General features: G+C 40.6%; 1 protein-coding gene across 22 annotated transcripts in view; it reads right to left on the bottom strand.

Annotated features, from left to right (window-relative positions):
• Nucleotides 1–501: 501 nt before the first annotated feature.
• Nucleotides 502–13,883, bottom strand: part of LOC147015825 (zinc finger MYM-type protein 2-like) — an 88,968-nt gene continuing 75,586 nt past the window's right edge. For 19 of the 22 annotated variants that reach the window (XM_085848358.1, XM_085848373.1, XM_085848362.1 and 16 more), the window contains 3 exons: nt 11,640–11,918; nt 10,239–10,359; nt 502–2,797 (listed from right to left, as the gene is read on the bottom strand). In XM_085848358.1, the coding sequence (XP_085704484.1) occupies nt 2,632–2,797; nt 10,239–10,359; nt 11,640–11,918 (566 nt within the window). In that variant the 3' untranslated portion in view covers nt 502–2,631. Of the gene's footprint in view, nt 2,798–7,929; nt 8,228–10,238; nt 10,360–11,639; nt 11,919–13,883 lie in introns of all 22 variants that reach the window. The other 3 variants (XR_015049866.1, XR_015049867.1, XR_015049865.1) reach the window with 3 other exon arrangements.

Raw genomic sequence — 13,883 nt, 5'->3', positions numbered from 1 at the left:
ATTGTGCTTAACTCATGATTACTTTGCCACTTGCTTCACAAACACAAATTGTACCTGGGACTCACACTAATGCATCCCTCCAACAGATGGATAAAGTTTCTGGGGAATATTTTTTAAACTCCAGACCAAGTATGAAGAAAAAGCAAAAAAAAAAAAAAAAATTGGGCTTGCAATGGACCTGACCACATGGAGTCAGCATAACGTAGTGACACTAAGATATGGGTGAACAAGGAATTAACACAGCAGCAAAATATTCCCCACAAGCATGAGCAATCCTTACAGCCTTTAATAAATTCGCATTTTTTAACATTAACTGCCACAGAGAAACCACACGAGCGTACATCATGCTCCATGAAATGTCAACACCTTTCAAAATGCCTTATTTCACCCACCGTTGTGTAACAACGTCGAAAAGTCCGTGAAACGAAACTACAAGAAAAGGCCGACGATCTGTGAAAACAGAACAAGCAAAATTTTCCAAAAACAACAACGTAGCTGATGTCAAGTGAATTGTAGAGATTTATTACAGATCAGGCAGTTTTGTTATTTCAATCTTTCTCAAATCTAACGTGGTAATAGTACAGTACTTCTTTCTGTCATGATCTAAAGAGCTTGCACACACAATCGAAGGACATGGACATCTCTGGACACAATGGACGGATGAACATAAGACGTGGGTTTTGAACCTGGGAATTTCTTTTTTTCTCTCAATTGGAAAAGTGCTCATTTTACTACACCAAACAAGTTAACTATTATTGTAGAAGTGGAAATTTTTGCGCCACATCAATTTTCGCACAATTCGCACTAAAACAGAGAAGTGCGAATTTAACAACACGTGAATATATTTGCCTTTTTTTTCGAGAGAGATTACAGTACCAGAACACACAGAAAGCGCATGCCATACGCATACAGTTACCAGTCGTGCCACAGTGAAGGAGCAAGCAACACGCTTGGCCAGCACGTGTAAGCATAGGTCTACGCGATTCGCAACTACAGTACTCTACTTCAGCGTCCATAATTCAATGTAAAATATGCTTTGTTATTTGAAGCCGATTTCCAAAGTGGACAGACTTCAGTATTTCCCGAAACCTGCAAGCTTGGTGAAAGCAGGGATTGATGCACCGTCTGTCTGTGCTACGAACAAGGAAATATTCAAAAACTGGAACGGGTGAAAGTCCTGTATTAGCTTGTGGAAACAGTGATGTCAAGGCCGGAGATTGGAATGAATAAAAATATCCCATGCTCCAGGAGTTCATGAATTTATTAACATCTGCATTCAATCAACTATTGATTTGATGTTTAACTTTACTTTCCCAAAGTATTTTGCAATCCTTATGTCATTGGTTCCATGTGACATTCCCTCGGTTTGTAACCCTTAGTTTATAATGTAGTATATTTTGATGCCTGGTTCTTTTCAGTTATGGTTCCACTGCAAGTTATTTTCTCCCCATGTAAATGTTCGCGTGGGTTTCACATAATTAACATCGTTGAGATTGTCATGTCTTGTAACCGCTCCACAAAATTAAGAACGAGCGAACACATTTTCAAGTCGCTCAGCGCAAAAATTTAATTGCGTGAAAAGTTCCACTTCTACAGTTACCAGTAAAAATGGAGGTTTTCTTTTTTATCTTCAAACCCTCATCAGATCCTCAGTGGTAGAGGCAACGATCCAGAGGAATTAAAAAAAAAATCCAAGGCGCTGAAAGATTCCAGGCACTGGGTCCGCTTACTTCACCTGCCATTTACAATCGCTATTGGGTTTATCACAAACAACTCGGTAGTAGTGGAGAAGGGGGGGGGGGTAAAAGTCCATTTTTAAACCCAAGTGATGGATCGAAACTTGGAATGTTTGAGCATCAAGCTGAGACAGCCTGACACACTCAATTGACAGCCTCATCAACAGTCCTACAGCTTGTCCTCTTATACCACCCATGACCCCATAAAACTCATTTTCAGACTAATCTGTTAACCTGAAACAACGAACAAATTCAGGTTTAAAACAATGGATTGAATCAAAAGAACTTTGAAATGAAGTACACTAACCTCCGTAGGAATCGAAGAGAAACTAACGTTTCGAGTGTTCGGAGCAAAATATCTCTAAAAACGTTTTTTCTGTTCAGTTTATCTTTTTTTTTATTTAACTTTTACATTTATTTTTTAATGACATTACAATTATACATTACAATTATTTCAGGATAAAATGACACCACGCAACTCTAAATGTAATCACGACTTTGCAATTTGTTTAAAGGGACCGCGAGTTTCCAGCCTCGAGGCATGAACCTCTGTCCCTTAACCCGCATGCCAGGTTTACGCTGACTAAGTCAGCACATAAGAGGTCAACACAATTACTTAAAGAAGGGCAGACTGTTCCAGCCAGCAATATGCAATGCTAAACATAAATGAGGTTTTATGTCTGAATGTCATCGGTAAATGTCACTAAATGACAACGTAGTAACGTACTGCCTGTATGTCATTAAAATGCATGAGAATTTGGCAGAGGCCCTAATCCAAGCATTCCTCGCAAGCCAATGTACATACAATACATAGGTGAGTGATTTCCCTGCAAATCTGCAGAAAAATGAAAAAGATGCAGAAAGGGGAGAAGGAATGAAAGTGACAAAGTAAACCTCACTTTTTCAGAGACAGATCTTGGAGGTGTGGGAGAGGGGCAAGGAGGGACAGGAGAGAACGGGGCGATAGTGCGGTATCAGAAAACCAAAGGTTGGAGTCTGGATCACATGGTACGAGAGGTTCCAGGTAAAGGGGGCCATCTCTTGCACGAACCTCGGCAGGGCTGAGGAAGGGAGGATGTTGAAAAGAAGAAAGGAGCAAAATAAAGAAATGAACTTCTGGAAACAAATCTATGAACGAACAAATGTGCTTAACAAGAGAGGCACATGAAACATTTTTAAGGCTTGGATGGACCTCAACCAATATTGCTGCAACAATCCCGCTTAACCACACTCACAGGAAACAATGTGTCTTCCTTAATCACAGATCTACTAATATCTGTGTAAACACAGGGTGGAAATAACATACTGGGGAACTTGGCCTTAATTCCTATCTCGTTAACACTGCACCACCCCCGTAACACTTAAGCTCATAGTTTCCCGACTTAATTACATCAAGATGTCTCCTACACGTCCACGGACCAAACAATTCTATTCAGTCCAAACTTCCTCAATCTACCCCCACAACCGTAATACACTATATTCAGCAAAAATAGGTGGAGCGTGACGAGCACTCCTCCAATCTCCATTTCTTGTAAGGTTTATACGGTATGCCATCCTGATGAGGGCAAATAAGCCTGATATCCGGATAGGCGGCTCTGTTTGATGTCTAATCAATGTTGACCATAAATCTTTTAACAAGTCTTTGACCAGTCACCTGGCCAAGGCCTCTGGATTTGAGGTGATGCTTTGGAGCAGGAAATGGAGATTGGAGGTTTGTCACACTCCACCTATTTTTGAATTACCCGCCAATCACATCATGTGCCTTCTGGTTGATTGGTTTACATTAGCGGGAGCAAACGTCTGGGTGGTAGACGGATGGTTTGTTCCTTGCAGATTATGTGGTTTACGGTGTGAGACATAATCCATGGCTGAGGTGGAAAAGTTTGTTTTAATGTAATTTAGTTCTTGGCTGTAAGGCAACAAAAGGTGAAAAATTTGAAATGGGATGTAGATTTTCTATAGGCACTGTGTATATGTGTGTGTATATGTATATGTATATATGTATGTATGTATGTATGTGTATATATATATATATATATATATATATATATATATATATATATATATATATATATATATATATATATATATATATATATATATATATATATATATATATATATATATATATATATATATATATATATATATATATTAGCCTGGTGTTGGCGCAGTGGTGAGGGCAGCGGCTTGGGATCCAAAAGGTCCTGAGTTCAAGCCCCGTTGGGCCACTGAATTAATATACCAGGGAGTTGACTCAGCCTGTCATCCTTCTGAGGTCGGCGAAATGAGTACCAGTATACTGGGCCGGTGTATACCCTGGTTAAAATAGGTGTACATATCCCTGTGTCGTAAGAGGCGACCAGGGTTGCGTCAGGAAGGGCATCCGGCGTAAAACATGTGCCAAATCACTATGCGGATCATACGGATGATCTGCTGTGGTGACCCCGAACGGGAGCAGCCGAAAGAAGAAGAAGAAGAAGATGTATATATATATATGTATATATATATATATATATATATATATATATATATATATATATATATATATATATATACATATATATATATATATATACATATATATATATATACATATATATGACTGGGCGTAGTGGCGTGCGCCTGTAATCCGGCTACTCGGAGGCTTGGGTTGGAGGATCGCTTGAGGACGGGTGCTCTGCACTGGGCTGCGCTATGAGAGGGTGTAGGGCAGCCCGGAATCATGACAAAACCCAATCCTTATCCCTGTATCGTAAGAGGCGACCAGGGTTGCGTCAGGAAGGGCATCCGGCGTAAAACCTGTGCCAAATCAGTATGCGGATCATAACGGATGATCCGCTGTGGCGACCCCTAACGGGAGCAGCCGAAGGAAGAACATATATATACATATATATATATATATATATATATATATATATATATATATATATATATGTATATATATAAAAAGTACAATCGCCGAGAGGTATGCATACTCACCTTTGAGATGTCCAGCATGGTTTAGATTCCTGTCCCAATGATAAACTGTCAGATTAGTGCTTATCAGGCAGGACATTATATCACAAGGTGTGTCGTCCCTTGTATGGATGATAAACTGGGTGCCCATCTGGACCACTGAACTGTATATTATACTGGAGCGAACCTCACTATAGTAACGAATGGACAGCAAATGACACCAGCGACCTTCCATCTTGGAATACCCTTGAAGCTGGTCAGCTGCACTGGTTTCAGTGCAAAGCATGGTGTTCTGCTGTGCTTTTGGCTGCAATAACAGGCATCCCCGCAAGTTAAAAGTGACCAAAAGCATCACTTTTCACAAGTAAGGAAACTATATTTTATATTAAGTAAGATTTTGAAATGTTTAATAATATGATTATTATGACTTGGCAAGAAAAAATTTGAAAGTTTTTTTTTGCCAAGTATGTTGGACTGTCCGTCTGTCTGTCCATCCGTCCATCCGTCCGTCTGTCTGTCTGTCTGTCTGTCTGTCTGTCTGTCACACGATTTTTGGCCACAGTTTTCAAGCAATCGTTTTGAATTTTTTTGTGTGTGTAAGTGACCGGCCAAGGATGGCAACGCTAAATTTTGGTGAAGATCCGAATCCAGATCTGGACCAGAAAATTTCTTAAATGATTCATCACCATTGAGAGATAGGGCCTAAAACGATATATCGCACAATATCTCAAAAGGTTATGGATGGATTTACACGAAACTTGGTGGACAGGTTGGGAGTGGCACTCGGAAGAATTGATTCAATTTTGGTGAAGATCCGAAACCAGATCTGGATACGAAAATTTTTTAATTTTTATCCGATTCTTCACCATTGAGAGATGGGGCTAAAACGCTATTGCATGATATCTCAAAAAGTTGGGGACAGATTTGGATGAAACTTGGTGAACAGGTTGGGTGTGTGAGAATGACCAATTGATTCGATTTTGATGAAGATCTGAATCCGGACTCAGATTCGAGAATTTTTCTGGCGATTCTTCTTCACCATTGAGAGATGGGGCCAAAATCTATGCATCGCATGTTATCTCGAAAAGTTGTGGATGACGTGTGACAAAACGAGGTGGAAGAGTTGGTTCGGTGGCAAGAACAAGCCGCTTCAATTTTGGTTAAGGTCCGGAATCAGATCCGACCTATCAGTGGCATACAAAATGTAAACTATTCAGCCTGGTGGAGCTATGTTCTCTATGGAATGCTGTTCCGTTTCACCAAGTTGTCACTCTCAGCGATTTTTGGTTCACAAAAAATATTTTCACGAAAAAAATAAGTTGGTTCACGAAAAAATATTTTCACGAAAAAAATAAGTGACCGCTATATTCGTTATTGTTGTGTGTGTCTGTCTGTCTGTCTGTCTCGAGCATAGCTCCATGGGTTTTGATCCGATCCTGACAAAATTTTGGTAGGAGGTTTATATCATGATCTGGTTGTGTTTTACTGAAAATGGGCGTGGTGCGCCCATTATGGGCGGAGCCACGCCCAAAAAACATGTGTTTTGAGGGGGTAGCCGATTTCAATTTGCATCTTCTCCTAGGGGGTTTGTCGAATCTGACAGGGGTTTCGGTATTTGGTTAGCCCAATGGCACCTGCATAGCCCCACGGAGCTCGATTTTTCATTTTCGTCACAAGGTCACGAACTTAGAAAATTGCGAATTTTGACTAAAAATTTTCTTCTCCGAGGGGTTTGTCGAATCTGGCAGGTGTTTCGGTATTTGGTTAGCCCAATGGCACCTGCATAGCCCCACAGAGCTCGATTTTTTTTCATTTTCGTCCCAAGGTCAAGGCCACAAGGTCACGAACTTAGAAAATTGTGAATTGTGTTTTTAGGGAGTAGCCGATTTCAATTTGCATCTTCTCCTAGGGGGTTTGTCGAATCTGGCAGAGGTTTCAGTGTTTGGTTCGCCCAATGGCACCTGCATAGCCCCACGGAGCTCGATTTTTCATTTTCGTCCCAAGGTTAAGGTCACAAACTTAGAAAATTGTGATTTTGACATAAAAATCCATCTTCTCCGAGGGGTTTGTCGAATCTGGCAGGGGTTTCGGTATTTGGTTCGCCCAATGGCACCTGCATAGCCCCACGGAGCTCGATTTTTCATTTTCGTCCCAAGGTCAAGGTCACGAACTTAGAAAATTGTGATTTTGACATAAAAATCCATCTTCTCCGAGGGGTTTGTCGAATCTGGCAGGGGTTTCGGTATTTGGTTAGCCCAATGGCACCTGCATAGCCCCACGGAGCTCGATTTTTTTTTCATTTTCGTCCCAAGGTCAAGGTCACAAGGTCATGAACTTAGAAAATTGTGAATTTTGACATAAAAATCATACGACCGCCCAAACATTGAGAGCAAGGATGACAATATTTTTTATGCATAATCTTGAGGTCATTCCCCACCTAAAGTCTTCAAACCATTTTGCTCCATCTCGAACACCTTGCCCGTGGCCGCCCCCTTCAAGTTTGTTTTTACGCTGATTTCATCAAAGTATGGATAATCCGATGAGTGCGAAATGCCATATAGCCTATATGACATTATATTGTTCCTGGAATGTTCCAGAGGAAGTTTTGCACCAAAGGTCATAATCCTTGACCTTTGACCTTTAAAGGTCACAAAAGTCAAATTTTCAAAGTTGTGGGAATCGAACTGGGTTTTCGACCTTCTTTGACGAACTAACTCCAATAAGCTCTAACACGTATCCTGTTTCCTTATTTTAATGTCCACAACATTGTTTTGTGACCTTTAAAGGTAATGCAAAGGTCAAATTTTTAAAGTTGTGGAACGATACCGGGTTTTCGACATTTTGCAGCTGATAACCTGTCACTCGTACCACATGTTGATCATTTTTATAACTTAGTCAAACATTATCACATTGTCTCATCCTTGACTTCTGAAACAATCTACATCATCAAATACCACTCGTGAACCATCGTCGTCTTCAGACTTGTTCATTTTATTATTGTTTGGCTCTCGGTGGTGAACTTACATTCAACTCTACAGTATTTTGCTTTATCAGAGTTGCTGATTCAGCTTCTGTAGTTCATTTATCATGTTAATGTATATATGTTATTCCAATCACCAGTAAAGGTGTGTGTGTGTGTGTGTGTGTGTGTGTGTGTGTGTGTGTGTGTGTGTGTGTGTGTGTGTGTGTGTGTGTGTGTCTCACTTATCATGTTAAAGCACGTTGTTATAATCACCTATAAAAGGTGTGTGCGCGTGTGTTCTTTCTTTTCGCTTTTTCTTCTTTCTTTCATTTTGCTTTGAAAAAACAGAAAGACAATCAAAGTGGTAATTGTTTCTGGATGATTATCACTTTGTAGTTGAAACCCCTTTACCCCCTCCCCATTATCATACTATCATTTTTTTTATTATTGAGGCAATGAATGAAATCCAATTATTCTCACATTGAAACCAACTCCAACTTGATACTTGTGACTTACTAAAATCAGACTCTCAGTTTGGTCAGTTACCTTCGTATAGCTCCATTTCAAGGCTCTGAAGAAAAACAAACAAAAGAGTAAAATGTGGAAACAAATGTGAATCAATCTGTCAATGGAACGCGATAAAGTCCAGTGCTTGTCAAACTCTCAACTCTGTCTTTACCTCTCATGTTCTAGCGAGAGAAGGGTATTCCAACATGGCGGGTGATTGGCCCCAGAAGTGCATGCTCTAGGTTCGCTCCAGTTATACAGCAAAGTGGGCTGGTGCATTAGTTGTTAGACATTAGCCCTGCATTCGTACCCTGGGTGTTTGGAAACCCCAATTTTTTAATGTCCCGTTTTCTATAGATGTGCGCACTAATATCCGTTTTCTCCGCAGTAGCTTCACGATTCTGTGTGTTGAGTGCGCTCAAAAATTTTCACGGTCCTGTGGGAACTCTTGTGAGAGGTAGACGTAATTTCTCAGTGTGCGGAGAGACAATACCTCAGGGTACTAACAAGGTACTGAAAAAATAAGCCTGAAATTCCTAAGGAATTCTTAGAGACAAAGAACATGTAATTATGACAGCATATTTGGTTTCACAGACAAAATGACACTAGTTTCATACATCCCGCAGAGTAAGAAGAAGAAAAATGTTCTTGTCAGCAGCATGCACTATGATGACAAAATTGACCCAAATTCTGGAGGTAAGAATAAACCAGAAATTATCAAAAAGAAGGTTCCCTGCATGCCCAATGCCCCCACAACCCCACTCGTCACGGGGGCAAAGAGATGTGCATTCTGTCCCAGGTCACGCGATCATAAAGTGAAAACAGTGTGTAACCAGTGTGATAAACATGCGTGTAAAGAACACACACAGCAAGTTGACTGTCAGTTGCATTGAGTGCCAAAATACAATATCAGGTGATGAAAGTGAGTGATGAGGATATTTGTGCTGGAGATAATGAGTTTTGATAAATTTTGTTTTCCATTATTGTCTTGATGTATTTATGTACTCATGTACTATGAAATCAAACTGAAATATAATAATATGTATAATCCTGCATACGTTCACTAAATAAATGAGTTGAACTTTATGCTAGTTTTGCTTACATGCTTCATTTAAAATTTTTAAAGTTGGGGTGCTCAAACACCCCAGGGTACTAACGGCATAAAAAAACCATGGTACTAACGCAGGATTAAAGATCCCGTGGTGTCCTTTGCAAAAAAGTATGTGAGCCATCATTATCGCCAGCACCATGAACAAATTCCAAATTTCTGGAATGACTGCTGGAAATGCAAGGGCAAACCACCCAGCATAACTCATGCCAAGAAACTGCTTTGGCAGCACCAACACTCAAAAGAACATTGTGCATCTCATCTCGTCATATATATTATGTAAATCACAGGGTGTAATGAAGGGGTTAATTAGCTCGTTGTTCATCATTAACATAAGACGTCTCATAGCTGCTTTCACAGCTGCCATCATCGGGTGTATAGAGAGAGCTCCCTGTCACACCGTAAAGCCTTGTGTCCATCACATTCACTTTTATCCCTCAGTTATTGAATGTCCCTTCATTTGTTTCCTTTTGTGTGCCCATGCCCATTGATTTCTGACCATGTGCTATTCGAGAAATGGCGTCTCCATGTGCGTTATGAGAGAAATAACATCTCTTGGTGTGATGCAAGACAAAGGGCCAAGGTAAAGAACAGTGAAGATCGGAGAAGAGCCAAGATCACAGTGCAGCTCAGAGAGAGAGAACAGCCAAGATAATACTTCACTGCAGATCGGGTGAGGTGCATATTGTGATCAGAGGACGAGAACCACCCGCTCGAATTCCAGCCGGATTGAAGGGCCTGCCGGGTGGGTAAGCTTTCATCTGAAAGACCGTTAAAATCAAACTATTTGAGGTATAATACGACCCACTGGTTTAAAGTTTACTTGCTTCGGAATTGCATTTACTTGTTTTGTAATTAGCTGTTTGCAAAAACAAAAACAAAAACTGAACTCTCCTGAATATATAAAAGCCTAGTTCTAAGTTGTGAAAAGGGAGTAGGATGAAAAAAAGAAGAAAAAAAGATATACCATTTAGAAATGTAAAACTCAAAAAGGCGCACAGGACAGTGAAGCGGATTCTCAGCATCTTCTGGTATCTCCTTTTCTGGTTCATCTTCTCTTCGCCTTTTACGTCCAGAATTGCCTGAAACTAGAATTGGCCAAAAATGGAATGTTATCTTCAATGACTTCAACAGCAACACAAGCATAAAGATGAATTCAAATGAATTCACAAGCAACCACCAATGTGTTTTCTGATTAGCTGATAAACCAAGTGCAGTTAAAAAGAAAAACAATTCATTACGTAAATAACTTATGGAAAGGATGATCTAAGACTTGTTCTGCTTTCGTGAGGAAGTAAGACATCTATACGAGGGAATGTATTCGCAGTAACGCTTCTTTGATTTGGGAGACAGGAATCGGGCTTCAGTGGAATGGACCATTTAATACATTTCCTATCCATTCATTTAAGTAACATATCCACACTCACCTCTAAGCTGTCTAGCCGATGTTTGAATCCCGACCCAGGTATAAACTGTCATCCCGGTGTTTCACAGGCAGGGCGATTCATCAATGCGTGTGCCGTCCCCCGTTTGGATGTTAAACTGGACTTCCCATCTTCTGTCATTAAGTGGTGGACGTTAAAAACCCACGGTGCCTTTTGCGAAGTCGGCGAGCTATTGCTGACACCATGGAGGCATTCCCAGTTCCGTTTTGAACCTACAGGGGGCATTGCATCAGCAGCATCGCCGCGCTCCCCAGCAAACACTGACGCTTGCAGCCTTATGCTGCATACGAAAGAAGAAGTTGCATTTCTAAGAAGATGCCTTTATCTCACATCCGATTCATCCACTGCTCGATTTGAGCCCAGCAACTGGAACCATAACCTCCGCAGGAGTGAACTTTAACCTCCCCCGAGTGTTCACTTCATGAACTGAGCTGTACTTTGGTTCTTAATGACATCTTTCCTCTCATTTAACCCCTTTGCTAAGAGCTATTAAAGAACCTTTAATTCAATATTTAAAAAACTCATTGTAAGAGTATTAACAAACCCATAACCAGTCATAATAAAATGTCCTTTTGACAATTTTCACGAGTCAAAAAGTACTTGACATTATTATTTCACTGTAAACCCTGCTTATTATAATGCAAAATTATTCCTTTAAGGGTTCCTTATGTATGTGTGAAAACTACAATCATTCAAATGCCTTCACACAAAATCATGGCGCCATTTCCTCAGCAGGAGTGTCTGTACGATTTGGTGTGAAGGTACATTCACTGGGGGGAAAAAAAAGCCCAATAAACTTTTCTCACTCTCATGATACTTTGAGAACCATAGCATGGTAAGCCAAAGCAGATAAAAGATGAAAAGCAATATTTTTGAAGATGCAACAAGTAGAGACGAGAGGAGAAACCCCTTCCCAGTGTTACCTTGTTCACAGGTTGGGCTGACTGCAGGATAAAGACCTAAGCACAAGGGCTTGCATCCCCCTCTTCTCTCTCTTCTCTCCATCCTGCCTGCACGACGTGCCTTACGAGGGCCAGCCGCGAGCCGGGAGAATGTGAGCCGTGCGTGGGCGTCCACATTCCGAATTCCAAAGCCCCAGAAGAGGAAGTATGAGAGAGCGGCTTGGAGGGACGATGGTGAGCGAGCACCGAGCCTGCCCGAAAGCCAAAGAAGCTGGGAGGAGAGGCAAGAGCGTTGTGACTCTGGGTACAAGGAGAAAAATGGATAATGGGAAGGAAAAAGAGGAAATGAGTCTTTATTCTATCACCTCCAAGCTCAATGTTTTCCATCCTCTTTGCCTTTAAGAGTTATAATGAAACAATTTTCCCAGTGATCCACAACTGGCTGTTAAACTTGTATGTTGAAAATAGTTTTCCATTAATGTCTCTGAATCATGAGCGTGGTTACATAACGCGTTTTATAGCATATCACAGAGATGACACAACTGCCAACAAATAAACTACAGTTCTGTTAAAATTCACTCAAGTTGCATTTGCTGCATTTTCATTGTAATAAGGATGTTAAGTGGAATATTAAATTATGATCAGATCTAGTAATTCCAAGTATTTTAAGTCTAACTTGTTTTATTTTGAGGGGCAATTATGTGTGTATATATATATATATATACACACCACTGGCCAAAAGTTTTAGAACACCCCCATTTCTCCAGTTTTTACTGAAATTTAAGCAGTTTAATGTTTCAATGTATTCTGAAATTAAAGCATAGAACAAATAAACAACTGCAGATAAAAAGAATAATCATGGAATCGTTTTGTTGAACAAAATTTAATCTAAATTTTTGACTCATCAAAGTAGCCACCTTTTGCAGATATAACAGCCGAACATACTCCTGGCATTCTTTCTACAATGGAAATTAAATATTGTTCGGAAAGTTCTTCCCAACACTGTTGCAGAAGTTCCCACAAATGTGTTGCACTTGTCGGTTGCTTTGCTTTCACCATTCTGTTCAGTTCCTCCCAAACCAGCTCGATGGGGTTTAAGTCTGGAGACTGTGCTGGCCATTCCATGATTTGAAGCCTACAGTCTTGTTCTTTTCTTCTGAGGTAGTTCTGGCATAGCCTGGAGGTATGTTTTGGGTCATTATCTTGCTGTAGGATGAACTCCTGACGAACTAGGCATAGACCAGAGGGTATTGCATGGTGCTGCAAAATGCTGTGGTAGCCCTTTTGGTTCAGGGTGCCAGTCACTCTGTGCAAGTCGCCGACTCTGGATCCAGCAAAAGAGCCCCAGATCATCATGCTTCCTCCTCCATGTTTGACAGTTGGTGTCACACACTGATGAACCATCCTTTCGCCCACTCGACGGCGTACAAAAACCCTGCGTGATGAACCGAAGATTTCAAATTTTGATTGATCGGTTCATAAGTCCTTCTTCTAGTTTTCAGTAGTCCACTGGCGGTGCTTCATAGCCCAGGCAAGCCTCTTTTTCATATTTTGCCATCTTAGCAACGGCTTTCTTACTGCCACTCAACCTGTCAAAACTGCAGCTGTCAGTGTTTCCTCCAGTTTCCAAGTGCCTTTTGATGGTGTGGGGAACTGTACTCACTGACACCTTGGCACGCTTTGCAATTTCCCGAAAGGAAAGACCGACACTTTTAAGGGTTATCATGGTCTGTCTGTCTTCCTTTGTTAATTGTCTTTTTCTTGCCATTATGATAGCAATATACTATTTCCTGCAGTGAAATATTGTCCAAATAATTAATGCTTCAGAGGGTGCAGCAACACAGCCTGTTACAACACTGCTTTTATACAGACAGAGGGTTTGTAACTAATCAACAAAAGTTGGGACACCTGTAGGAATTGTTTACATCAACTTTCAAAGCTTAATTTACTTACATTGCTGCAGAACTGCTGCAGTTGCTAACCCATTACTTGTTCCCTGAAAAGGGCCTTTTTAACAACTCTGAAATACATTATTTTTCAGTTTTTGGTCACCTAAACCGTTTTTATTTTAACCTCTGCCAGTTCACTGCTTAGCTTTGTACCATTTCAAGTTATTCACTGGACTTGAACTGCTTAAATTTCAGTAAAAACTGAAAAATGGGGGTGTTCTAAAACTTTTGACCGGTAGTGTGTGTGTGTGTGTGTGTGTGTGTGTGTGTGTGTGTGTGTGTGTGTGTGTGTGTGTGTGTGTATATATATATATAT

The sequence above is a fragment of the Eptatretus burgeri genome, chromosome 12 (genome assembly GCF_056783735.1).
Source record: "Eptatretus burgeri isolate ZD-2024b chromosome 12, Ebu_testis_v1, whole genome shotgun sequence".
In the NCBI taxonomy this organism is placed as follows: Eukaryota; Metazoa; Chordata; class Myxini; order Myxiniformes; family Myxinidae; genus Eptatretus; species Eptatretus burgeri.
The sequence above is the reverse complement of the archived record's forward strand: the minus strand, read 5'-3'. Positions and strand labels throughout refer to the sequence as shown.